The sequence below is a fragment of the Gopherus evgoodei genome, chromosome 19, assembly GCF_007399415.2.
Source record: "Gopherus evgoodei ecotype Sinaloan lineage chromosome 19, rGopEvg1_v1.p, whole genome shotgun sequence".
NCBI classification, from domain to species: Eukaryota; Metazoa; Chordata; order Testudines; family Testudinidae; genus Gopherus; species Gopherus evgoodei.
The window spans coordinates 22,337,082-22,363,290 of NC_044340.1; the positions used below are offsets into that span (position 1 = coordinate 22,337,082).

Genomic DNA, 26,209 nt, shown 5'->3' on the forward strand with positions numbered 1-26,209 from the left:
AGGGCGACGCCTCTCGATGTCATCTATCGACAGAAAGTAGCGTCATCGAGCGGCATCGCCCCCGAAATTTGGGGGCGATGCCTCTCGACACTGCTTGCCGTTGACAATTGCGTCATCGAGAGGCGTCACTCCTGAATTTCGGGGGCGACGCCTCTCGATGACATCACTTGCTGGTGACAAGGTCGTCATCGAGAGGCATCCCCGCCGAAATGCTGCTGAAATTCGGCGGCATTTCGGCGGGTGCTCTCCCAGGGGCCAGGACACGGGCACATTAAGATGCCCCCGCGGGCGCTGCGTTGGAGACCCTTGCTCTAAGCTCTGCTCATATGGTTTTAATATAAGGTGACCTAAGCTTGCTGTGCTGGACAGATAAATGGACAAACCAGCACAGTCCATCTATTACATTTCTATTAGGTTAGGCTGGACTCAGTCCCTAAGGGTCTCATTGATTCTGGGTGCTGAAAAATTATGACCCCTTGGGAGAGTGCCTTGTCTCACTCACCTGCACCCTTTTTGTTCTGAAAACTGACTCCCAGCAATCATCTAGATCACTGCTAATCAAGGCCAAGGAGAATTCCTCTTATTTTTTGTAATAGGGAAAGGGGAAGAACAGAGCAAACTCCCCCTTCCTCTCCCCCATACCCCAGGAGAGCTGCAGGGTAGATGTCTGGTTCTTGGGGTGTCCCAAATTGAGATGTTGTTAGAGGTGGTTTTGGAACAAATTGATAAACTAAACAGTAATAAGTCTCCAGGACCTGATGGTATTCACCTAAGGGTTCTGAAGGAACTCGAATGTGAAATTGCAGGACTACTTACTGTAGTCTGTAACCTATCATTTAAATCAGCTTCTGTACCAAATGACTGGAGGATAGCTAATGTGATGCCAGTTTCTAAAAAGGGCTCCAGAGGTGACCCTGGCAACTGCAGGCCAATAAGCCTTACTTCAGTACTGGGCAAATTGGTTGAAACTATAGTAAAGAACAAAATTGTCAGACACACAAATGAACATAATTTGTTGGGAAATAGTCAACATGCCTCACTAATCTACTAGAATTATTTGAGGGGGTCAACAAGATTGGGGAGAAAGGAGATCCAGTGGATATATATCAGAGGGGTAGCCATGTTAGTCTGGATCTGTAAAAGCAGCAGAGTCCGACGAAGTGGGTATTCACCCACAAAAGCTCATGCTCCAATATGTCTATAAGTCTATAAGATGCCACAGGACTCTCTGCTCCAGTGGATATAGTGTATTTAGGTTTTCAGAAAGCCTTTGACAAGGTCCCTCACCAAAGGCTCTTAAGCAAAATAAGCAATCATGGGATAAGAGGGAAAGTTCTCTCATGGATTGGTAACTGGTTTAAAAAAAAGGAAACAAAGGGTAAGAATAAACGGTCAGTTTTCAGAATGGAGAGAAGTAAATAGTGGTGTCCCCCAGGGATCTGTACTGAACCCAGTCCTATTTAAGATATTCATAAACAATCTGGGAAAAGGGGTAAACAGTGAGGTGGCAAAATTTGCAGATGATACAAAACTACTTCAGATATTTAAGTCCCAGGCAGACTGCGATGCACTACAAAAGGATCTCACAAAACTGGGTGACTGGGCAACAAAATGGCAGATGAAATTTAATGATAAATGGAAAGTAATGCACATTGGAAAACATAATACTAAATATACATATACAATGATGGGGTCTAAATTAGCTGTTACCACTCAAGAAAAAGATCTAGGAGTCATGTGGATAGTTCTCTGAAATCATCCACTCAGTGTGCAGTGGGAGTCAAAACAGCGAACAGAATGTTGGGAGTCATCAAGAAAGGGATAGAAAATAAGACAGAAAATGTCATATTGCCTCTATATAAAAACGTCCACACCTTGAATACTGCATGCAGATGCGGTTGCCCCATCTCGAAAAAGATGTTCTGGAATTGGAAAAGGTTCAGAAAAGGGCAACAAAAATGCTTAGGGGTATAGAACAGCTTCCATATGAGGAGAGATTAATAAGACTGGGACTTTTCAACTTGAAAAAGAGGCGACTAGGGTGGGATATGATAGAGGTGTATAAAATCATGAGTGGTATAGAGAAAGTAAATAAGGAAGTGTTATTTACTCCTTCTCATAATACAAGAACAAGGGGCCACCAAATGTAATTAATAAGTAGCAGGTTTAAAACAAACACAAGAAAGTATTTTTTTCACGCAACGCACTGTCAACCTCTGGAACTCCTTGCCAGAGGGTGTTGTGAAGGCCTATACTATAACAGGGTTCAAAAGGGAGCTAGATAGGTCCATCAGTAGCAGCTATCTTCCATCAATCTATTAGCCAGGATGAGCAGGAATGGTGTCCCTAGCCTCTGTTTGCCAGAAGCTGAGATTGGGAGACAGAGGATGGATCACTTGATGACCTTTCTGTTCATTCCCTTTGGGGTATCTGCCACTGGCCACTGTCAGAGGACAGGATACTGGGCTTGATGGACCTTTGGTCTGACCCAGTGTGGCCCTTCTTATCTTCTTAATTTGCCAAGCTCCTGGAGCTTAACGCTCTATTTGGTTTTGTCTCCTTTGCAGATCAAAGAGAAGCTGCACAGTGAAGCCATCACCCTGCTGAAGAGTGGAAGGTTTAGAACAGTTTTCCATAAGGCTTTGGTACTGTGTCAGATGCACAACTTCAAGGATGGTGTCCTCTACCTTTATGAACAGGGCAAACTGTGAGTGCTGCTTCCCTTCCAGGGACTGAGCCTTATTGATTTAGGCACTGGACCACAACCCTTTATGTACTACAAGAGGAAGGCAAGGGTAAGGGTCCTTTGAAAGTCTCAAAGCAGGGATCTAGGTCAGTTACCAAGCTGAAAAACTAACCTGTGTCTCTGCTGTTTTTTTTTCAGAGGGGTGGTGTAATGTAATGTAATGTAGAAGGGTCTGGCTGAACTGGGGCTTTGCAGTAGTGTTAGGGAATTATGTGGCCAGGTGACAGGCTGGGATCCCTGCAGCAGTGAGTAAGGGAGAGGTGGGCTGACCAACTGACCTGCTCCCTCCCTGGCTCCCCTTTTTTCAGTTTCCAACAGATTATGCATTATCACATGCAAAATGAGCAGTACAGGAAGGTGATTGAGGTGTGCGAGTTATATGGAGACCAAGAGACCTGTCTCTGGGAACAGGCCCTCAGCTATTTTGCCCGGAAAGAAGAGGACTGCAAGGAATACATCACAGCGGTACTGAAGCATATTGAAAACAAGAACCTCATGCCTCCACTGCTCGGTAATGACAAGACGTACAGCAAGGAAATAGGGCTAGAATGAGCTCTCTCTGGACAGAGAGTTTGGAGGAATGCAATAGTCAATGCAGCTTGAGATTTAGCTAGTCCACTAGCTGCCTGCACCGTAGGGAGGGCACATACCCAGTGATCCCTGATTGAGGGGAGGGCTAACTAATTCTAATCAAGCTTCACAACCTGCCTGTGACAAAGCAGTATCCCCATTCAGTCTTTGTACTTTGGTTTCCCTATTGGTGAAGTGACTTGCCCAAGACAGACTATGAACTGGTGACAAAACTGGAATAGAATTCAGGTCTCTTGACTCCCAGTGTCCGGCTCAAAACACTTCCCCATCATCTATTTCTGGAATCCCCTAAGCACATTGGTCACTGGAACCCACAGTTTCCCTGTCTAATACCGTCTAAAGTTTAGAGTTTTAGTCAAGAGTTTTGTAATTCAGTAAAACCCTGAGCCCTTTGGTCTTCGGTTGGCATTTCAGAAAAGACCAGTCCAGATAAGACCAACTCAGCTGTTCCAGCTCTTGGTTTGTTTCTGTATTAATGTGCTGGTTATTCTCAGTTGTGCAGACTCTGGCTCATAACTCCACGGCCACGCTGTCTGTGATTAAGGATTATCTTGTCAACAAGCTGCAGAAGCAGAGCCGCCAGATTGAGCAGGATGAGCAGAGGATTCAGAAATATCGTGAAGAGACCACAAGGATCCGCCAGGAGATTGAAGACCTCAAAACCAGGTGCAGGAGACTCTCACTCTCTCTCCCTGGCTATATAAAAATCTAGTTTGAGCATCCTGTAGTGTGCATCCCCAAGGTCTCCTCCTGTTCTCTTGCCGGTGGTTGAGTGAGCTTGATATGGGTTTGGAGACCTAGAGGGAAAATCTTGCCTTCAGCTGCTGCTCAGGTGCACTGTCTCTGGGGTGTCTTACATTGGGTAGTCCTATTTCTTCATTTTCTTAAGAAAAATCATATTCTCTCTCTCTCTCCCCCCACCCCCAAATTGTCTTAGTCCCAAGATCTTCCAGAAAACAAAGTGCAGCATCTGTACAAGTGCCCTGGAGCTGCCTTCAGTCCACTTCCTGTGTGGTCATTCCTTTCACCAGCACTGCTTTGAGAGCTACTCAGAGAGCGATTCAGAATGTCCCACCTGCATGCCAGAGAACCGAAAGGTCACAGATATGATCCGAACCCAAGAACAGAAGAGAGATCTGCATGATCAGTTTCAGCATCAGGTAGTGGTATCATCATCACTGCCCTTTCCCCTTATACCTGCTTTCCCCTTAAATCTCTGCTGTGCAGGGGCAGCAGGTTTGTTGAAATTCTGGTGGTACCTAGAATGCCCAGATCCTGCCCCCTCAACTCCGCCCCCCCACCTACCTAAGGCTATGGGAGGGAGTTTGGGTGGGGGGAGGAGGTCTGGGGTGCAGGCCCTGGGCTGGGACAGGGGATTAGTCCTGCTTTGAGCAGGGGGTTGGACTAGATGACCTCCTGAGGTCCCTTCCAGCCCTGATATTCTATGATCTATGATTAGGGTGCAGGGTCTGGGAGGAAGTTTGGGTGCAGAAGGGGTGAGAGGTTGGGCTCTGGGAGGGAGTTTGGGTGGGGGAAGGGGTCTGAAGTGTGAGGTGCAGGCTCTGGGAGGGAGTTTGGGGATGGGAAAGGGTGTGGAGAGAGGGGGTGCAGCCTCTGGAATGAAGTTTGGGTGTAGACTCTGGGAGGGAGTGCAGAGGGGTGGGGTGCAGGCTCTGGGAGAGACTTTGGGGACAGGAGCGGGTGTGTAGGAACGGGGTGGGGGTGCAGGCTCTGGGAGGGGGTAGGTGCGGCACCTACCTGGGACTCCTAGGCAGGGCGGGGGGCCTCCTTATGCTGCTACCCTCAGGCACTGTCCCCGCAGCTTCCTATTGGCTGGCAGCCACGTGAAGTGAGCAGGCAGGAAGCCACTCCTCTCTGCTGCGCTGCCAGTGGTGGGTGGTGGGGGCCCTGGGCTGTTTTAAATCACCCGGGGGATGCATGGAGCGGGGTGCCTGGGGGTGGAAGGCTGGGCCAAGAGAGAGACCCAACTTCAAACAGTGCTGGAGCTGGGCCCTGGGCCAGGAATATTCCTGGTGCCCAAGCGCCATGGGGGCCTATAGAACTTGCCACCCATGCTGCTGTGAATGGTATGTGTTAATATACACAGGCGTTCAGGCTCCTGTGCTGTTTGTGAGACTTGCTGAGAACAGGAAAGATGAAGCGACTTTGCAAACAGGTCCTTATTGAACCTGAATTGTGGAGCATTGGTAGCTGAATGACTTGTCTCTGAGGTGCCTTCCATACTACAAATGGAGGTATCTAGAAGTAATTTCCCTTCAGGTGTCACTAAAAGGCATCCACCTGTAGAGTGGAACATGACAGCTGCGCAATAGCATACAATAACACTGCACAACAGTTTGACCTGAAACTGTAGTGAAATTGAAGTAGGTAGAAAATAGTTGGTCAAATTGGCCGAGGCAGGTTTAAGACCGTAAAGATAGTGTCTCCTATCAGACCTTTTCTAAGCAAGGATTTAAAATGTTAGAATTTGTAGCTAATCTATTCAAACAAACACATCTGAAAAATCGAATGTAGACAGGGCAATATGTACTTTAACATATGCTAAGTTGGTGGTGTTTAAAAGCATAGGGATCAATTTGATTTCATGGCACATGATTTAAATGGAGATGAACTGAATGTTTAGGTGAACATGTGGATAATAGGGAAGGCTGAATATCCTAACTGCAGAAAATCTTTCTTGAGGTGTGTGTTAGGATAAGAGCTTCCACCAAGGGTGACAATGCTCCTTTTCTTATGTGTAACACAAATGCTGCAAAATGAAGTGACCAAATATGGTTGAGATTGCAGCAGATGGAGCATGAGTGCCTTGGAGCAGGACCCAACCATCTCTTAATGAAGCTTCTTTTTGTCTTTGACAGCTCAAGTGCTCTAATGATGGCTTCTCTGTTGTTGCTGATTACTTTGGTCGTGGGGTTTTCAATAAGCTCACTCTCATCACGGATCTGCCCCCAGGCAAATCAGCCACAACTATTGAGGCTGGCCTGCAGAGGGAACTTCTCATACATACAAAACGCAGCACCTAAAGCCATTCCTTCCCTGGGACGCCTCCCTTGTGGATCTTGTACTATACTTATCTTGAAGACTCTGTAAATTAGTTGCTTCCTGATGTCTTTCAACCCCTCCAAAGAACTGGGATGGAACTTGACTGGAGAGGACATGAGCTCAAGTGGCTATAAAACTACCGTGTTGGGATATATATGATGCAAAGAACAGTGCACTTTCTGGGAGGATTTGAGTACAGGTCATGGTGCATAGCACCCCTCTGACAGCCTCACAGTGCCTTAAGTCCTGGGCACACCAACCTGTCTGCAACTCTATAGAGCAATCTCTGGTGTCACATTTGCACAGCACAAAGCCTTTTGCAGCAGGTTTCTGCTGGGCAGTAACTGATTGTCCTGTGGGCTGGGTTAGCCAGTGTTGCAGCCAATTACCACTACACTAGCTTGGCAGAACAGAAGGCTATGGAAAATATTTGGCTTTCTTGCCCAATGATCGAGGGTTGTGTGATGTGCTTGTCTTGGGTTTTTTGTTGATTTGTTTTTTAATGTAGTTGTTTGTAGACCAGAGATAAAGTCCGGTGATCACTGATGGAAAATCAGAGTTTGGGGCCAGATGGTCTTTTAGGGGTGTAATTGCTTCATTTGGTTGCTCTGAGATTATTTTATGTAATGAAGAATGGCCTAATAGGCATGTAGATAGAAATTCAATTAAATTGTGAGTTCAGAATTTCTCCTGGCAGCTGCTTGACCCATGTTTCAACTGTATTAAAAATGACCTCACACAAATTCAGTTGTGCTGTAACTGTCTTTTATAGTAAGCAATTCTAACCTTTAAATTAAGACATTTCTTATGTACGTACTTTAAATTTATGCATGTTTTATAGCTCAAAGAAATGAGAACATAGACTTTTTCTTAATGTGAACTGACTGTGTGGTGATTTAGGGATATAATCTGCCCCGGAGGAGCCCCTGGAGCCACAAGTTATGTATCTGAAAAGAGAAGAAAATACACTTCTTCATAACAAGTTAAATGTAGGGTTTTCTCTTATAGAAATGCAAAAAATGTTTTTCACAGTGCATATTAATCTTATCTATATATAAAATAACTTCCAGTCCCTCACTCTGCCACAAAGACAAATCGTAGGCCCACTAACTGCACATAAGCAATTGTCAGAAAATGCCCTCTATTTCTATAGTACTGTGTTGCTGAGCTATTGATTGTGTATTGATTATAGTGATCACTTAAGAATTCCGTTATCCCTGTGAGGTTTGACAGGTTCTTTTCCCAAGATCAGGCCCAGTATTATTAAAATTACTGCTGAGTTGGGAACCTCAATGCATGGAACTTCAATGGTGGGTGCTGAGCATCCATTGGAAGCGCCCCCTGTCAGCTTACCCCCAGCGCCTCCTGCCTGCTGACAGGCTCTGTGGATCAGCAACCCCCTATCTGTCTCTGTGCATAAATTTAGGGCCTTACTTACTTTTATTTAAACCCCTGCTTTTTACATAACACAACAGATAACATGGACCTGCCTTCTGTTCAACTAGAATATGGGCCTTTGGGCTGTTCTTTGTGCAAATGCACTGGTTTTCTAAGAGCCCTGGTGTTTAGGAAGCTCATATGGGCTTTTTGTGTTTTTGTGCAACTGAGCACACTGGCCCAAATTAATCTCTGATGTAAGTGCAGTGAGACCACTGCAGTTTCAGCAGGGATGACTTCGACTTTCTGTGCTTAATATTTTTCTCTATGTGGAAATCACTGTTCTAGCAACATAACACTATTTCCTGCTGCTGTTCTGTGTGTGTTTACATACAATTACTAGTGACTTCTTTCTATCCTCCCAGGGTGTAGCTAGTGCTGCAGGGCTATTCTGAGGCACCTGTCTCCCAATTCACCTCCAGCTGTGTGAGGTCCACCACCTGTTGTTCCATTAGCAGCAGTAGCCCCAGCTTTAATTTGTAAATGCAGACTGTAAAGTCCCTTGTGTGCTTGCCTAGTGGCTGCATATGAAGTCCTTTGCATGTGCGTGCTCCAGGGGAAGAGGTATATATACCTTCTCCATGGCCTGGCAGTGTGAGGCCCTGGGTTCTATGTAACTATCACACACAGGCATAACAACACATGAATGAAGATTCTTACGTGTTTAAAGAGCCAAGGGGAGGTGTGATGTAATTCCTGGTTTCACAGGTAAAAGACTAGCAACAAAAAGCTGCCTTTCTTTCCCCCCACTCAAGACCAGGAAGTCATCCTGCCCTCAAGTCTGACATGTGATAGAAGAGAGAGGCTTTTGCTTCTTACTAAGCCTCCAATAAAGAAAGTTACTTTGAAATCCAACGTTTGCAAAATGAGAAAGCAAGAAAAAAACAACTAGCACAAATGTTGTTGTTTTATAATGTATCCTAGTCTTATAAATTAACATGATGCTAGAATGGGAGAACTCAAGTGGTGTTAGGTTAAAACAAAACTCTGCATGTTTTGTGTGAAATACTTGCTTTTTGTTACTGTTATCAGGGCTGCATTATTGTAATCTTAATAGGGTCCATCAATCTAGCTACCCCAGGGATCCATGATTTTAGGCTTTTTCAATGGTTTTCTCTACCATTTGGGCCTGGGCCCTTCTCTGAGATTGGTTTAAAGTGGTATGTGCAATAACATTTAAAAAAAAAAAGGCAGTGCTGCTATATTTAAGCATTATTCAGCAGTGAGCCATGCCCTGTATGAACATCTAATACAGTGTTATTGAATAGTGTGTCTCCTAGGATGACCAGGTATCCCTGCAGCACTGCTGCCTGGGAGCCACCAGAGGTAAACCTGAGCTCCTCAAAATCCCTTATCTCCACCCCAGAGCCTGCACCCTACTACCATCAACCCCGCAGCCTGGAGCCCCCTTCACCCCAAGCCCCTAATTCCTGGCCTTGCACCTGACCCCTCCTGCACCCCAACCTCTTGCCCCTAGGACAGAGCCCCTCCTGCACCCCTCATCTCTGGCCCCAGGCCAGAGCTCACACCCCCACTTAGCGCCCTGACCCCTCCCACCCATCTGCCCAGTGAAAGGGGGGAACGTAGTGAGAAGGGGGCAGGGCCTCTAGCGCGCATGCTTCACTTTCTTCCCGCCGCTGCGCGCGCGAAAACTACAGCTCCCGGCAGCGGCGAGGCGGACAGCGCCTGCCCAGCGCCCCACGTGACAGGCCGCCACCGCCCCTCACGCGCGCAGGGAGAGGCGGTCCTCGGCGGCCCGGTCACCTGACCCCTGTCAGGTCCGGCTCTGGGGGCCAAGATGGCCGCTTACCTGCAGTGGCGACGCTTCGTGTTCTTTGACAGGGAGACGGTGAAGGAGCCGGCCGGGCCCGACGGGGGAGCAGCCGGCGGGGGGAAGCCCTTCGCCCTTCCGCCGGGCGTCACCGTCTGCGACTCGGGCAGAGGCAGCCTGGTGTTCGGGGATATCCTTGGCCGGGGCTCCTGATGGGGGGGAGAAGCAGAGGGGTCCCCCACCCTCACCCCCTCCCCCTTTGAATGCTAGCGGGTAGGAAAGGGGTCGGGGCGCCTTTTCCCCCTCCTTGGGCGCCAGTGCGCCGGGAGGAGATTTAGGAATGGCTAAGTCCGCAGTCGGCAGCGTAGGAACAAGACTGCTCCCTACGCCTGGGTGGTGCTGCCATGTTCTGATATACGCGTGTCTGCTTCACGTCACAAACTTGTCCATCGCACTGGCACCAAATGCTCCCCCACCAGGCTCAGCCCACGAGTCCAGGGCTGGATGAGCTGTCTAGTCTGAACTCGGCTTACTGCTGGAGGGAGGGTGCTTCTGAGTGGGGCTGCGGCACATTGACGGTGTGGAGTGGAAGAAACTTGCTCTCCCACCGCCTGTGCTTTACCTGTTTGGTGGAAAAATGAAATGGGAAGTGTGTGAGTGATATATAATGCAGTCAATTTCCTAATATTTCTCTTCTATGGAAAGAGCGTTTTGGGTAGTTAACTGGGCGGTGGTAAGCATTCCCTGAAACCACTAGGAGTGGTTTTGCTGACCTAATGTGTGTTTTTGGAATCCATCAGGCTTTAGGAAGTGTAGCCTATTTTCTTTATTGCATGATGCATGTGAAGATGCTTGTGAATGCGTTCTGCGTGGCTGAGAATCCGTTGGTAAGAACTAGAAAGATTAAATATTTTTGCCCATTGTACTCTATGTACTAGACACAAGATGACCACCCTCATCTTGAAATACACTATGGGTTCACTACAGTAAGGTTCTGAAAGTCTCCCGGCAGGTGCTTCTCTTTGGGAGTCAAAAGTGTTTAGTACCTTGCAGGCCCTAAACTAATAGTAAGATGTCTGTTAGGTGTGCGCAGAGCTCTTGCCTTGTTGTTCAGTTGCCCTTTGGCATATAGAAAATGTCTGCTTCTTCCAACTCCCAGTTACCTGCACGTTAAAATGTTCACTAAATATTTTGTTGCACTGTGATGACCTCAGTTTCTGAAACAATAACTAGTATGAGTATATTTGGCCAGCTGTCACTAATAAAGCTAGTTTAAGAAAGGTTTGGTTGTGATATGTGTGGTTTCATTTTGTTTTTCTCTGAGTACCTTGACTATCATCTACATATGGAAGGTCAGATCTGGTTCTTGTCACACACTCTTCAGCTTAGCAGTTTCCAGGCTTACAAGCTGAGGGTGACTCACTTGCACCAGCTGAAGCAGCACAGCATCTTGGCTTCTGTTGGTGAAGATGAAGAAGGCATTAACCCATTGGTAAGTCAAATGACAAAGAGGACGTGAGCCTGTCTTGTGTGTTTTTCTGAGGGAGAACCATGTATTGGGATTAGTTTGGGAAAGTCTTGGAAAGAAAAATAATGTACTAATTTCTAGCCCTATGGACTTAAAAGGGACCAGGTTTTGGACCCAATATACCTTAAAACCTATCTACTCACACTCTATCTGTGTTGTTTGCAGGTTAAAGTCTGGAACTTAGAGAAACGAGATGGTGGGAATCCTTTTTGCATAAGGATTTTCCAAGCAATACCGGGTAACAAACCTACAGTTGTGTCCTGCCTAACTGTCCATGAGAATCTTAACTTCATGGCTATCGGTAAGTGAAAAGCAAATGTCTCCTGAAGATGCTGAACAAACTCTGAAGTTAATATGATGGAATGAAAATGGGTTGGTCCTACAGAAGGCAGTGTAGAGTGTTCTGACATTTTCACATCACATGGTTTTCATCCTAAAGAGAATGTACCTGATACTATTTGAGAATGCCAGTAATTACTTGCTAAAGTTTGGCAAATCTTGATTTTTACCATAATTTACTTGCAAAAAATTAATGCTTTATTGAGGTTTAAAATTTAGGTACGTATTCTCTTTAGCTATATTGCAAATTTTTGTTTAAATTAACGGGGCTTAAAAATGATTTTATTTTTTTATATTTTTTTAAAAAGGACACTCGGGTAATTTAGATTTTGTTCAGGCGGAGGAAAATGGGTTTTGCAATATGGTAATACCACGCTATTAAATATACAGGAAAGATAAAGAAGGTCACACTTGTGAGGGAGTGGCATTGTGTATTAAAGGAACCATATTCAAATAAGGTGCCAATCTGAAATGAAACAAACTGTACCATAGAGACTCTATGAATAGAAATTGCATGCAGTGCCAGATGTATACCTTATGCACCCCTAGACGCAGCTTCTTCAGCACCTCCCTCCCCTACAGCTGACAATCACATAGATAGCAAGTAGGTGCTACTTTACTGCACAGATTTCTGCCTTGACTTCTGCTTCGTAAACGCGCTAATGAGATGCTCAAAATCCATATATTTTTTAAAGTTCTCCTTCAATAGTTAAAGGGGTCCAGGCTTCTGACCCTCGGGAGCACCAGGGTCAAGGCTTTAGACCTGAAGGGAGCGCTGGGGCTCGGAACTTCAGGCTTGCAGCTCTGTTCCCGGCTTCAGCCCTGGAAGGCAGGGTGCTGGGGCTTTAGCTATGAGAGGAGTGCTGGTTTCAGCCCTGGCGCTCCCACCATAGCTAAAGCCCTGAGCCCCGGCATGCCCCTCCCCTTCTGAAACTGGGAATGGAGCTGTATAAGCTCTGGCGCCCCCGCCCCTTGGGCAGAAGCCGGGAATGGAGCTGTGAGGCTGAAGTCCCGAGCCCCAGCTCTCCCCCTAGATCTCAAGACCTGAGCCCTGGTAATCCCGAGGGTCAGAAGCCCTGATACCCCCAGAGCCCTGACCCCCCTACCTGTGGCTGCAGTCCCAATCCCCCCCGGCCCCTCGGTGTCTGAAGTCCGTAAGGTCTTATTCAGAGTTGCGGCCATTTCAGAGTTATGGACAGCCTCCATTCCCGAGGTGTCTGTGACTATGAGGTTCTACTGTATCATTGGGTTGTTTATAAGTTTTTTTTTAAATAAGCTTACGCTAACCACTTTGAACTGTGTATGTATTAATTTTTTAACTTTTAACCCACTTTTACCTTTTAGGTGACCCTAGAACATCGGTGCCCCTAGGCACGTGCCTACTGTACTTAATTGGAAATCCAGCCCTGATTGCATGCTTGATTAAAAAAAAGTATAGCAGTAGGCATAGGCTCTCAATCAGCTGACAGCGATTCTGAAATGATAATGTTGGTTAGAGAGGCTCCAGAAGCAGAAAGCGCCATTTTAATGATTGGGTAAATGTCACATTGCGGCATGACGCTGAGATAAAATTTTGTGACAGCATGAGTGACTGCTTCTTGGAGCAGCTAGTTCTGGAACCCACAAGGGGCAGATGACCATGATTTGTTGGGGGAAGAATTAACACAGCTTTTTTGTAAAGGAAAGTCATGCCTCACCAAGTTACTCGGATTCTTTGAGGGTGTCAACAAGCACTTGGACAACGGTGATCCCGTGGATATAGTGTACTAGGACTTTCAGGAAGCCTTTGACGAGGTCCATCACCAAAGGCTCTTATGCAAACTAAGTAGTCATGAGATAAGAGAGAAGGTCTTCTTGTGGATCAGTAACTTGTTCAAAGACTTGTCCTAAAAATGTGACTTTTGACCAACTGGTTTCCTTCCATTTTACAATCTTGACTTTTATAGTGCTTATTGTATACATGTGGCACGCTGTGATTTAAACCAACTGTTACACAAAATTGATTCCAGTGAGTTAGGCATCTGTTGTAGCAAAGCAAAACAAAACAAAAAGGAGCAGTGAGAGAAAATAAACCATAAAGAAAGCGTGTGTGTAAGAAACAGAGATTAAACTTTCTCAAACAGTAAGGCCTTGCACTGGGCCAGGAGATGGCCGTGAAGAGGTCCTAGTAGGCTCTACTCAGGAAGGGAGTTTGATACATGGGTCTGTGAAGTGAGAAGACCATGGGACCATCGCAGTATGCATATCTGTCTGGGAAACAACAAGGAGGATCCAGCTGCCTTGAACTTAATACTAGTATGTGTTTGGAAAGTGCCATAGACATAAACGGTTTAGTCCTTTTTCTTCAACAGGCTTTGCAGATGGAAGTGTTGTGCTTACAAAAGGGGACATCACACAAGACCAATACAGTAAGACCCAGATCTTACACGAAGGCAATTACCCGGTCACTGGCCTTGCCTTCCGCCAGTCTGGGAAAATCACCCACCTTTTTGTGGTCACCACGGAGAACATCCAGGTAAGATATTGGCTTGACAAAGCTGTAATGGAGGTCAGACTCTGGCCCATTGATTGTGACAGCTCCTGGTTATTTATCACCAATCTGCGGTTCGATAGAATCTCTGAAAAATCATATTTCATTGGCAGTCCTATATGCTGTCAGGGAAGGATTATCCTCGTCTGGAGCTGGACACACGTGGTTGCGGTTTACGGTGCTCCACGCTCAGCGACCCCTCCCAGGACCTCCAGTTCATTGTGGCAGGAAACGAATGTGTGTATCTGTACCAGCCAGATGAGCGTGGCCCCTGCTTTGCCTTTGAGGGACAGAAGTTGATCGTTCACTGGTATCGAGGATACCTCATCATTGTTTCCAAGGACCGGAAGAGCTCCCCAAAGTAAGACTCCGGGAAGCAGATGAGTCTATTTTACATATATTCACTGTGCAGTTTTTGTAGTTTGCAGCTCTCCTGCTGCTTTGTTGTGCAAGGCTATTGTGACACCGAGCCCCATTGCTCTCAGCTGGCAGAGAGCTTACTGGTCTGTGACAGCAACTCCTAACAGGCCTGCTGCTTTCATAGTATTCATTCAGAAAGCTGTTTTTTTTAAATGGTTATGATTATTGTCGTAAATGTTGGTATGGCTGCTATGTAAGGAGTTACGTGTATATCCACTGGAAATACGTTCTGATCTTTGATGATGAACGTATGATTTGTTTTCACTATAAATATTAACTCAGTATTGTACGAGATGCTGCTCCTGAGTTGAATTATTCAAGATGGTGTGTACACTGTTGCCTCAGGGACAACGAACCTCTTATTACTGTGAGTGTTCTGTGATTAAGGAGCTGAACACCACGAGGGAATGCTTCAAAGGGGTTTGGGGACTGCCATGCACCTGTCGTTCAACTGCAAGGCAAAGTGAGGGGTGACATAGCCCAGAGGAGATGGTTTGGGAGCTAACAGGCTGGAAGTGTCAGGGAGCCGACACCCAGTTAAGCAGCAGCAAGTCTCTCTCTATCCGGAGGCAGGGTGGATAACAAGGTGACTTTCAGTGCTGGGCACCCGAGAATCATCCCAGGTGTTGACTGACATTATTGTGGGATGTGATTGGTATTAGAGCCCCGGCAAAGGCTGTTATGAATTCAGCTGAATCTACAGAATCCAGTCATTGCTCCTGGGATAGTGCCATGCACCACCATCCAGATCCAGTGGGATCTGTCGCCACTCTTTTATAACTCAGATATGATTTCTCCCATCTAGTATATGGACTAACGTGTGATATACTCACATGGTTGTTCAAAGGTTTGTATCCCGGCTCTAAGTGTGTTGAGGAGACGCTATTTAGAATGTGATTCAGAAATCCAGGGGCACGTGTGTTAATCTCTTCCCCTTTCTTCTGGTATCCAGATCAGAGTTTGCTGGGAGCGATACACAGAACTCCGACAAGCAAATCTTGAATGTCTATGACCTGTGTAACAAGTTCATTGCGTACAGCTCGGTCTTCGATGACGTGGTGGATGTCTTAGCAGAGTGGGGGTCTCTCTACGTGCTGACTAGAGATGGGAAGATCCATGCGCTTCAGGAGAAGGATACTCAGACCAAACTTGAGGCAAGCCACCACCTTAATTTGTGTTTTATGGCTTCAGAATTGTAAAAGCTCCACGGATTAGAGGTTGAGAAGCCAGCACTTTGGCAACTGAGTTATATGTTGGTGGTACATTGTTGCCTTGTTGCAAGGTGTGTGAGGGACCAGTAGAAGATGTGACTTGTGTGAGTGAGTTATATAGCAGATGAGCTAACAACTTCTCTGCACAACCAAGGCATTGCAGACAATTTATTATCTTATGCAAACCTGTATAGGGCTTTGGACAGCATTGAGTGGAAGGAACAACTAGCCTTGACGACGTTTACCTGGTGAGGTGCGTAGCAGGTGAAATATGTCACTATCTAGAGCAGAGGGGTCAAAAACCTTGTTCCCTGTGTTTGGGTTTATTTTCAGATGTGGCAGATTCTGATATTTTATTTAACAAAACAAAACAAAACAGGAGTTTCTAGTTCTTGTGGCTGTGAAGGAAACTTCTCAAATCTGAATCAAAAAGGATGCATCAGTTTATAATCTTCCTGAATCTGCAGACAGTCTGAGATACACTAGCTTTGAGAGATGTGAACTCTCCCATTAATGTCAATGGAGTGGTAATTTTTAAGCTTTATTATGACACTTGAATGTAAGCATTAATTATGTAATAAATGACCAGTTAGTGAGTGGTATGGGGAAGGAGATGAGAATGAAACTCAAGGAGGTGGAAATGGCTGCTAAAAAAGAAATGCAGAGGGAAGAGAGGAGGAAATACCTGAAGACCGGGTTGAGGGACGGAAACGGAGAAAGGAAGATAAGGGAGGAAGGGAAACAAAGGGCAGAAATCAGGGTGTAGCTGAAGGGGAGCAGATTTCCCTGTTGCGTGAGTCTGAATGTGACAATAAGGGACTGAACAAATAATTACTGAAAGTTGTGTTGTTACGTAAAAGCCAGATACTACTACTGATTTCTGTGGTAACCTGCCATTGATCTCGGTGGAAGGTCTGTGCATAGAGGGAAGTGTGTTCTCCTGAATATGTTGTTTGACCTGTGGACTGTAGTTAAAATTTAAATTTGGCGTTTGCCAAAGAATGAATTTGACATCTCCTTCCAGAGATTTAACCTTTCCGGTTTGTGAGGCTTGCGGGGCTGAGGAGAGGCCCATATGCGGTATAGGGAAAGGAAGTGTAGGGACAGAGATGGTTATTGTGGTTAAACGTAAGAGTGGCCATACTAGGTGAGACCAGTGGTTCATCCAGTGCATTATCCTGTCTTCTGACATTGGCCTGTGGGAGATGCTTCAGAGGGAATGACACAATAGGGCAGTTACTGAGTGATTAATCCCCAGTCATCCAGTCCCAGCTTCTGGCAGTCAGAGGTTTAGGGACACCCAGTGTTGTGTTCCTGACCATCTTGGCTAATAGCCATTGATGGACCTCTCCTCTATGAACTTATCTAATTCCTATTTAAAACCATTTGTTGTTTTGGCTTTGACTACATCCCCTGAGAACGACTTCCGCTGGTAAACTATGCATTTTTTGAAGAAGTACTTATGTTTCTTTTAAATCTGCTGCCTGTTAATTTCATTAGGTGACTCCTGGTTCTTGTGTTATGTGAAGTGGTAAATAACACTTCCTTATTTACTCTCTCAACACCATTCGTGATTTTATAGTCCTCAGCGTATCTCCACTTTGTCATTTACTTTCTAAATTGTATTACAGTCTGTCTTTTTAATCTCTACTCACATTAAAGCTGTTGCATTCCTCTAATCGTTGTTGCCCTTCTCTGTACTCTTTTGAGTTCTAATATGTCTTTTTTTGAGATGTGGCAACCAGAACTGTATGCAGTATTCAAGATGTTGGCATACCGTGGATTTATAGTAACATGATGATATTTTTCTCTTATCTATCTCTTTCCAAATGGTTCCTAACAGTCTGATAGCTATTTTGAAGACTGCTGGACGTGGATTTTTTCAGAAAACCTTCCACGATGATCCCAAGATCTATCTTGAGTGGTAACGGCTAATTTAGACCCATCGTTTTGTATATGTAGTTGAGATTGTTTTCCAATGTGCATTATTTTGCATTCATCAGCATTGAATTTCATCTACCATTTTGTTGCCCAGTCACCTAGTTTTGAAAGATCCCTTTGTAAATGTTCAAAGTCAGCTTTGGACTTAACTATCTTGAGTGACTTTATATCATCAGCAAACTTTGACACCTCACTGTTCATGACCTTATGAGTATGTGGAACAGCATAGGTCCTAATAGAGATCCTTGGTGTAACTCACTGTTTACCTTTTTCTCCTGTGAAAATGAACCATTTATTCCTAATTTTGTTTCCTGTTCTTTCATCAGTTACTGATCCATGAGAGGACCTTCCCTTTTATCCCATGACTGCTTACATTACTTAAAAGCCTTGGTGAGGAACACTGTAAAAGGCTTTCTCAAAGTCCAAGTACACTGTATCCACTCAATCACCCTTGTCCAGAATATTTGTTGACCTCCTACAAAGAATTCTAATAGATTGGTCAGTGTTAACTCTTCTGACAAATTGTGTTCCTCTGTGTGTCAGATAATCATTTTGTTTACTATAGTTTCACCCAATTTTCCTGGTATTGAAGGTAGGCTTACTGGCCTGTAATTGCCAGGAGCACCTCTAGGGATGTAAATACCATTTTAAAAATTTTACCATTTAAACTATTAAAATTATATCATTTAATCGGTTAACTGTTAACCGATGAAAGGGAGAGGGGCTGGGGTCACTGGGGCTGACGGGCTGGGGCTCCTCCAGGGTGGCTGCCACTTACTGATTAACCATTTACATCCCTAATCACCTCTACAGCCTTTTTAAAAAAATTAGCATTACATTAGCTATCTTCCAGTCATCTGGTACAGAGGCTGATTTAAGCAATAGGTTACATATTACACTTAGTGGTTCTGAAATTTCATATTTGAATTCCTTTAGAACTCTTGGGTGAATACCATCTGGCCCTGGCAATTTATTACTGTTTAATTTATCAGTTTGCTCCAAACCCTTGTCCACTGACACCACAATCTGAGCCAGTTCCTCAGATTTGTATGGCTCATGTGGGGGAATTTTTCTCAGGCCCTCTGCAGTGAAGAGGGATGTAAAAAATTAATTGATCTTCTCCTCAATGGCCTTGTCTTCTTTGAGTGTTACTTTAGCATCTTATTTGTTCAGGGGCCTCACTGGTGGTTTGGCAGGCTTCCTGCTTCTGATATACTTAAAAAGCTGACTGTTAGTTTTGCATGTCTTGCTAGTTGCTAATTAGACCTGCCAAATTATACTTTTATATTGGACTTGCCAGAGTTTGTTCTTTTCTGTTTTTCACAGTAGGATTTGACTTCCAGGTTTTGAAGGATGCCTTTTTGTTTCTGCATCTTTCGCTCTGTTTAGCCATGGTGGCATTTTTTTGCTCCTGTTACTGATTTATTTTTTCTTTTGGGATATATATTTAGTTTGAACTCTATTATGGTGGTTTTAAAAAAGTTTCCATGCACTTGCAGGCATTTCACTCTTGTGATTGTTCCTTTTAACAGCCATTTAACTAGCTTCCTCATTTTTGTTTAGTTCCCCTTTTTGAAGTTAAATGCTACTATGGTGGGCTTCTTTTGTATTTCCGCCCTACAAAGATGTTAAATTTATTTACACTACGGTCACTATTACTGGGTGGTTCAGCTATATTCACCTCTTGGCCCAGATCCTGTGCTCCGCTCAGGACTAAACCAAGAATTACCTCTTTACCTTGTGGGTGCCAGAACTAGCTGCCTCAAGAAGCAGTCACTAATAGTGTCTAGAAACTTTATTTCAGCATTCCTTCTGAGGTGACATTAACCCAATCAATATGGGGATATTTGAAATCCCTCATTATTATTGCGTTTTCTGTTTTTATAGTCTCTCTCATCTCCCTGAGCATTTCACAATTACTGTCGTCAACATTCTGCTCAAGTGGTCGGTAGTACATTCCTACTGCTATACTCTTGTTATCCAAACATGGAATTTCTATCCATAGAGATTCTGTGTACAATTTGGTTCATTTAAAGTTTTTTCTATATTTGATTCTGTGCTTTTTTAACATATAGTGCCATTCCCCCACCAGCACAACCTGCTCTGTCATCTCCGTATATTTTGTATCCTGGTGTTACAATGACCCACTGATTTGTCATCATTCCACCAAGTTTCTGTGATGCCTGTTACATCAATATTTTTGTTTAACATCAGGCATTCAAGTTCACCCATCTTAGCATTTTGACTTCTTGCATTTGTATTCAAGCACCTATAAAATTTGTCAGTAATTAGTTGTCTGCCTTCATGTGATGTGATCAAATGGGAATCTTTTTCTATTGACTGTTTCTCTTCGGGTGTATAACCATACACCTTCTAAAATGAACACTGTTCATGGTACTTGGGAGTAGACTGAGCCAACTTTGAAAACTAAAGATTGTACATATTTTAATAATTGTAATCTGTAAACACATGGCTGTATTCAGAATCCTAGATTAAGGCAGCAATAAGTCCCAAATTATTGATGTTAAAACCAAATTAGTTAATACACTGAAAGCATGGTTTTATGTCAAGGCTGAGCATTTTTATTAACCCTGCTGTCAGTCAAAGGTTTCAGCAGAAGCGGTTTTCCATTGGATTGAGGCCGCTTCTGGGCTTAGAGATAAGTTTTTAACCCTGCCAATTAGTATATGAGGCCTTTTTAATAACAGTCCAATTAAAAAAATCAAATGCACTTTACAAGGAGCTATTTTATAGAAAGGGAAACTGAGGAAGAGTAGCTAAATTATTGCTCAAAGTTGCAAGGTGAATCAGTGGTTGAGTTCTGGATAAAGCTCAGGTCTCTTGGCTCACTGCCCTTTGTCAATCCACATAGCTTGTGATAGTTTCAAAGAAATGGTGCTCTGTTGCCTTGAGAATGGGTGATAGGCTGGAGTCCCGGCTTTGTACGAAGCCACATGTTGTGTCCCTCTCCCACGAAATAATATTGTGGTGAAAATGATTATTGTTCACTTATGAAAATACCCTCCTTGTGACTGTTCTGTTGGATAATGCATTAGATGCTATACACAGATCTGGGGTATCAGGCAGCAAAGGCCTTGGGCTGGTGTCATTGAGGGAGAGAAGGTCTCCTTCTTCCTAGTGATTCAGCACAATTTTTTTTTCCGTACAGAAGCTGGACAGCTCTGCTGAGGCAGCTCCTGCAGCTGAATTTCCGTCTCTGCAGAACTGGTAACCTCCATTCCTAAGTGCCGGTCACACCCATCCCTGCTTTCTGAAGGCCTTTTCCTCCCAATCTCCTAATGCAGCACATACTGTAGCATGCCTGTCATCTCTTATCTGTGTGTCCATGCTACACCAGAAAGGTCTGGGTCGCAAATGGAATAGCCCTTCTCTCTAGCACATGATCTGGCACACACTGTGCTAGGCAGCTGAGGCAATAACTTCCCTCCTCTCCTCTTTCCCAGTTCAAGGAGCGTCTTCTTCTCTTTCACATAACAGGCATTGGGGCTGGAAAAGTCCATAGCGATGGAGAAGACACTGAGGAAAACTCAGGTAAAGGAATGGACTTTGCATTCTTCAGGGCTTAGATTGTTCATGGTAATTATATATCTCATAATAAAATGTGTATATGTCAGCTTTGCAAATCTGTCGGGATAATTGAATAGGCCAGGCTTAAAGTCTGCTCCTCCACCCTTCAAAGTTTTAAGGGGGTCGGAGAAAACAAAAATCAAACAATATCACTTTCCCATTTTTAGAAAACAGTTACAAGTAAAATGTTCCTAAGGTTGTGGTCTTTGCAGTGTTTGTCTTTAGTTAAGATATAGTGCTTAAATCAAAAGGAGAGGGTGAGAGTAAAGGGATTATACCACTTTCCCTTCTAATTCTGCCATTTACTGAATAGATCAGTCCTAGCTGGTTATTTAATTAAGATAAAAGTTTGATCATTTTTTAAAGACGTACATAAATATGCAGATGTTAGTTAATGCTTACACAGCATTTTGAAAGTGAAAAGTTCTATATAAGGACTAAGTGTTCTTCTTAATGACTTTTTGTGAATAGCTGAACATTTAAGAACTCTATAATACAGCACATATGATTTCCAAACCTGCAAACGCTTACTACAAAACTCAATAGGATTGTTCACAGAAGCATGTGCTATGTCTGGTAGTGTTCACAGAATTGAGCTCTAGGGCCCAATACTGCAAGACAGTGAGTGCCTTCTGGGAGGTGCTGCACATTTCCCAACAGGAGTTGACAGTCTTTGCAAACCTACTCTTGAGTTAGTTTAAATATTTGATATTTTGCTCAGTTTAGGAAGATGGGGTTGCCAGTTGGGGAACACGTTTAGCTGCGGTGGAATGAGCTCTGAGTTGGCAGAGAGCACTGTAAAGAAAACCTCCACAATTATGGATTTGGAGGATTTGCTTTAATTTTAAAATACATGAAGCATATTGTTCACAGGATGAAAATGGCCTGAAAAACAGAGTTATCCGAGTGGGCACCAGGAAGAGTCAGGTGAGTTTCTGCTTATTGAATTAGCCTCTGTTCTGGTATCACTGTATTGCTGAGTCTCTGTTCAGCAGGGACAGTTGTGACTGGAGACCCTGTAGCTCCATCTCCTAAAAGTAGAAAATCTGGGTGTCTAATTTCAACTTTAAAAATATGATGTACAGCAGTTACCCTCTGTAAATAAGTGTGTATCTCTACTACTTATATATAAACCCAAATGAAGCATGGCATCTATCAGGTTTCCTGCTCAATAGAGAAGTGTTGTCTAGTGGGCAAAGTGAAAGACTAGGAATCAGTATTCCCTTGTTCTGTTCCCATCTCTACCACTGACTCACTGTGTGACTTATGGCAAGTCTCTTAGGGCCAGTCTTCAAAAGTGGCCTCTAATTTTGGGTGCCCAAGCTTATGTACCTAGCACCTGACTTTCAGAGGTGCTGAGTTCTCTCAACTTAAGTCACTAGAAGGTGCGGATGCAAATTGAGAATCCAGATGTTTCAAGTGTGAGCACCCAAAGTAGTGGACACTCTTGAAAATTTTGTTTTTTATTTATCTATGCTGCTATTTTCTCATCTGTAAAATGGGGACAATTTGTGGATATTTCACAGAAGGTCTGGGGCATGAGGCTTCATTCATTCATATTAGTAAAGCACCTTAAGATTCTTGGATTAAGCACAAAGTATTATTAGATGGAAATAAATTTACTTATATTTGTTTATGCAGATGAACTATCTTTCTCAAACCAAAAAGCCCAAGTCCTCTCCAGAAAGTGACCCTAGACTGGAGTAATGATATCTTTACCAAAGAGTGACCTCCTGTGAATTAGAAATAATGTCATCAGAGTTGCACTATAATAGGCGTCCTTGTTGGCAGTCCCCGTAGGAAGGTCCAAGATTCAATGGGCCACGAGACTGAGCTCTCCTGCAGGGGATCCCTCCATGTCGGGCCTGAGGCATGTTGTTACAGCTATGTGGCCTCGATGCCACCTGGACTGTATCCATTCTCAATAAACTGAACTTTAGTCCCAATGGCTGTCAGCTGGCACATTCCATCAGCACCTAGCTCATGGAGTAGCTCAAGAAACAGGGAGGTGATTGCACGCCTCTTTCAGTAGAATCCCATTGTGTCTTCATTTTGCTATATCCAACACCAAATATCTTACATGGAGGCAAAACTTAGGCTGCATTGACATTCACGAAGGCCTGGGAGGGAGGATATAGGAAATACGTTGGGTCTTTCTTGCTATCTAGCTGCAGCTGGGAGGAGCAAGTTTGCAAAGAGAGATAAACATGCCTTGGGCCTTTGGTTTGAGATAATCGTGCCTACTCTATAAGTCAGGCGCAGGCATGGCTCTGTACTTTGTGGGAGGCTAGAAGATGAGACAGATGAGCATTGAAGGGTGGGACGTTGCTGTTCTCCACTGTGTGCGATCTGCTAATCTATTAAGAATTATTATCAACACTTTGCACTTATAGCACCTGTGCCTTTCACGTAGCATCTCACAGCACCTTACAAAAGGGAAGTTTGTTGGACTCATTTTACACATGTAGAAACCCATGACTTGCCCACAGCCACTTAGAGCATCAGTAGCAGAGAAAGATTAGAAACTAGGCTTCCTGGTTCATCTTCAGCTGTGACTACTAGACTACATTGCCCCTCACAGGGTCAGGATCTATGGAGGGATTCTCTGCCTTCTGCTTGAGTAGGATAGTGGTGGTGGACTATTTTACGTGATCCTTCCCCTTCCAGAGTGTAAATTAAATGTCCCATTTACAGGTACCTGGGCCTTTGCAGCCTCCATACCCTGCGGCTTGCTCTGTCTGTTGTATTGAGCGGTTGCCATTTTCCGTCTGCACAACTTTCTGACCTACCTCTGCTCATATAAAACACAATTCCTGCAGACAAATCTTAATCCTGGCTCCTTGCAGGATTGCACAGCAATGGTAAAGTTCAGCATTCATAAAAAGCACAGAGCAGATATAGTGCATTTTATCTCATCACTCATTGAGGTGGGAATTGCCAGGCTGTTTAGTCTGCCTTTGTTACCCTTACTGCAAGACCTATTCTCTAGCACTGTGCAAAATGCTTAGTCTGACTCAGTATAAAAATTACAAAAGCACATCATTGTGTTTCTCTAGTTCAGAGGTTCTCAAACTGGGGGTCAGGACCCCTCAGGGGATCACGAGGTTATTACATGGGGGGATTGCGAGCTGTCAACCTCCACCCCAAACCCCACTTTGCTTCCAGCATTTATAATGGTGTTAAATACACCTCTACCTCGATATAACGCTGTCCTTGGGAGCCAAAAAATCTTAGCACATTATAGGTGAAACCTTGTTATATTGAACTTGCTTTGATCAACCAGCATGCGCAGCCCAGCCTCCTCGGAGCACTGCTTTACCCCGTTATATCCAAATTCGTGTTATATCGGGTGGCGTTATAACATGGTAGCGGTGTATATTAAAAAGTGTTTTTAATTTATTAAGGGGGTTGCACTCAGAGGTTTGCTATGTGAAAGGGGTCACCATTAAAAAAAAAAAAAAAAAAAGATGAAAAAAAAAAAATTGAGAACCACTGCTCTAGTTCCATTCACCCAGTGATGGCACTTCACAGATAGTAAGCCACAGCCCTTCCAGATAGCTGCGTAAATACCATCTCCACTTTAAACATAATGTCGCCGAGGCACAAAGAGCTGAAATGGCTGGCCACAGAACATAGCAAGTCAGTGGCAGAGCTGAAAATAGAACCCAGGAATTCTGACTTCCAGTCCCCTGTTTGAACCACTACTTCTTACTGAAGAAATTTGGTCTGTCTTTACAGTGCTCTAATTCTGACCCTACCACTGACCCCCTGTCTGACCAGAGGGCAGGTCACTCCAATTCTGTTTCTCCATCTGTAAAGCAGGGATGGTAATATGTTCTGTTGCGTGTTATGATCATTATGCAGGGGTAGGGTTTATGTTTGTGTAGCACTGTGCTAAGACTTCTATTTATTTGCATTAATGCTTGTGTTTTGGAGGCTTTGGTGGGTGCATTTGACTGTCTAAGAATAGAAAAGCTTGTACTGAACACATGCCATCTCACATGCGACTTTGCCTTCTGTTTTTAAACTGCAGCTGGCCCGGATTCAGACAGACAGTGTAGTGGAAATGCTCCGTAAGCGATACCTCAACCTTCATTTTGAGATTGGTAGGTGTTCAAATGCTGCTCAGAGGCAGGGAGCAGTTGGAATGGGATAGTTTGATGTGTAATAAGTGAAGGTCATCCTATCCCCATTACCCAGCCCACTTATCTTTACCCATGACTGTCTGTAACCTGTATGTATGAGCGATGTACCCCCACTGCTTCCTGACTGTATCTTGATCTCACCCACTGTACACCTTGCACTGGGAACATGGCAGACTGTATATGCTATGTGCCGTTCAATACCAAACTACTAGCATCCCCCTATACTCTGCATGCTACCCCTGATGATCAATAACTGACTTTTCAAACTCTCTGTATTGTTTATTTTTAAACATTTTCTAATAAACTTTTAAATCTGTTATGCAAGAAGCCTTTGGCCCAAGGAAGAGAGATTGTGGCGTTTGTGATAAGTGGAGAATCCGAACCAATTCCATTCTGTTAGTATCACGTGACTGGGCAAGAGATGCTAATGTCTGCAGAGCAAGGAGAGGATGGATTCCATGTTCTGCTGAGCATTAATTTCCCAAGTTTCTATACAGATTATAGTACTGTCACTCCGTAGAGTAACCATGTATTACTCTGGCTCCAAGCAAGATGCACCATATATTCATGTTCAAGTGCAAAGTAAAAAATTATATAAACCAGACAGGGAGCAGTCAGGATCCCAATGCTGCATTGATTGGATGGCTGCTGAGCACTTGCCTAGTAGCAGGAGGGAGGCCAGAGATGGTGCTCAAAGCCGAGTGTCTTGTTAGTGTGATGAGGATCCTGCTTAAAACTACTGTCCTCAGACACACACACTCATGGCCTTCCCTTTTCTTACTCTGTGCTCTTGGGAATAAGGCAGCACACTTCCAGAAGACCTAATCTTGACTCCTGCTAGTGCAGAGTACTGCTAGAATATTCCTGCTACATGGAGCTTGCATTCACACCTGCACTAG

At 44.3% G+C, this 26,209-nt stretch overlaps 2 protein-coding genes across 6 annotated transcripts in view; both read left to right on the forward strand.

Moving 5' to 3' along the window:
* VPS11 (VPS11 core subunit of CORVET and HOPS complexes) overlaps positions 1–7,280 on the forward strand; it is a 32,285-nt gene extending 25,005 nt beyond the window's left edge. Inside the window, exons 12-16 of one of the 2 annotated variants that reach the window (XM_030538057.1) lie at positions 2,568–2,707; positions 3,055–3,257; positions 3,832–4,003; positions 4,275–4,500; positions 6,217–7,280. In XM_030538057.1, coding sequence (XP_030393917.1) covers positions 2,568–2,707; positions 3,055–3,257; positions 3,832–4,003; positions 4,275–4,500; positions 6,217–6,381 — 906 coding nt within the window. In that variant the 3' untranslated portion in view covers positions 6,382–7,280. The remainder of the gene's footprint in view (positions 1–2,567; positions 2,708–3,054; positions 3,258–3,831; positions 4,004–4,274; positions 4,501–6,216) is intronic. The other variant, XM_030538058.1, reaches the window with a different exon arrangement.
* A 2,321-nt stretch (positions 7,281–9,601) lies between these two features.
* The window catches only part of LOC115637131 (porphobilinogen deaminase-like), a 46,437-nt gene continuing 29,829 nt past the window's right edge, over positions 9,602–26,209 (forward strand). The window contains exons 1-9 of one of the 4 annotated variants that reach the window (XM_030538061.1): positions 9,602–9,798; positions 10,952–11,100; positions 11,302–11,437; positions 13,827–13,990; positions 14,119–14,366; positions 15,378–15,579; positions 21,076–21,129; positions 22,039–22,092; positions 25,199–25,271. In XM_030538061.1, the coding sequence (XP_030393921.1) occupies positions 9,636–9,798; positions 10,952–11,100; positions 11,302–11,437; positions 13,827–13,990; positions 14,119–14,366; positions 15,378–15,579; positions 21,076–21,129; positions 22,039–22,092; positions 25,199–25,271 (1,243 nt within the window). In that variant the 5' untranslated portion in view covers positions 9,602–9,635. Of the gene's footprint in view, positions 9,799–10,951; positions 11,101–11,301; positions 11,438–13,826; positions 13,991–14,118; positions 14,367–15,377; positions 15,580–21,041; positions 21,130–22,038; positions 22,093–25,198; positions 25,272–26,209 lie in introns of those variants that run through there. The other 3 variants (XM_030538060.1, XM_030538059.1, XM_030538062.1) reach the window with 3 other exon arrangements.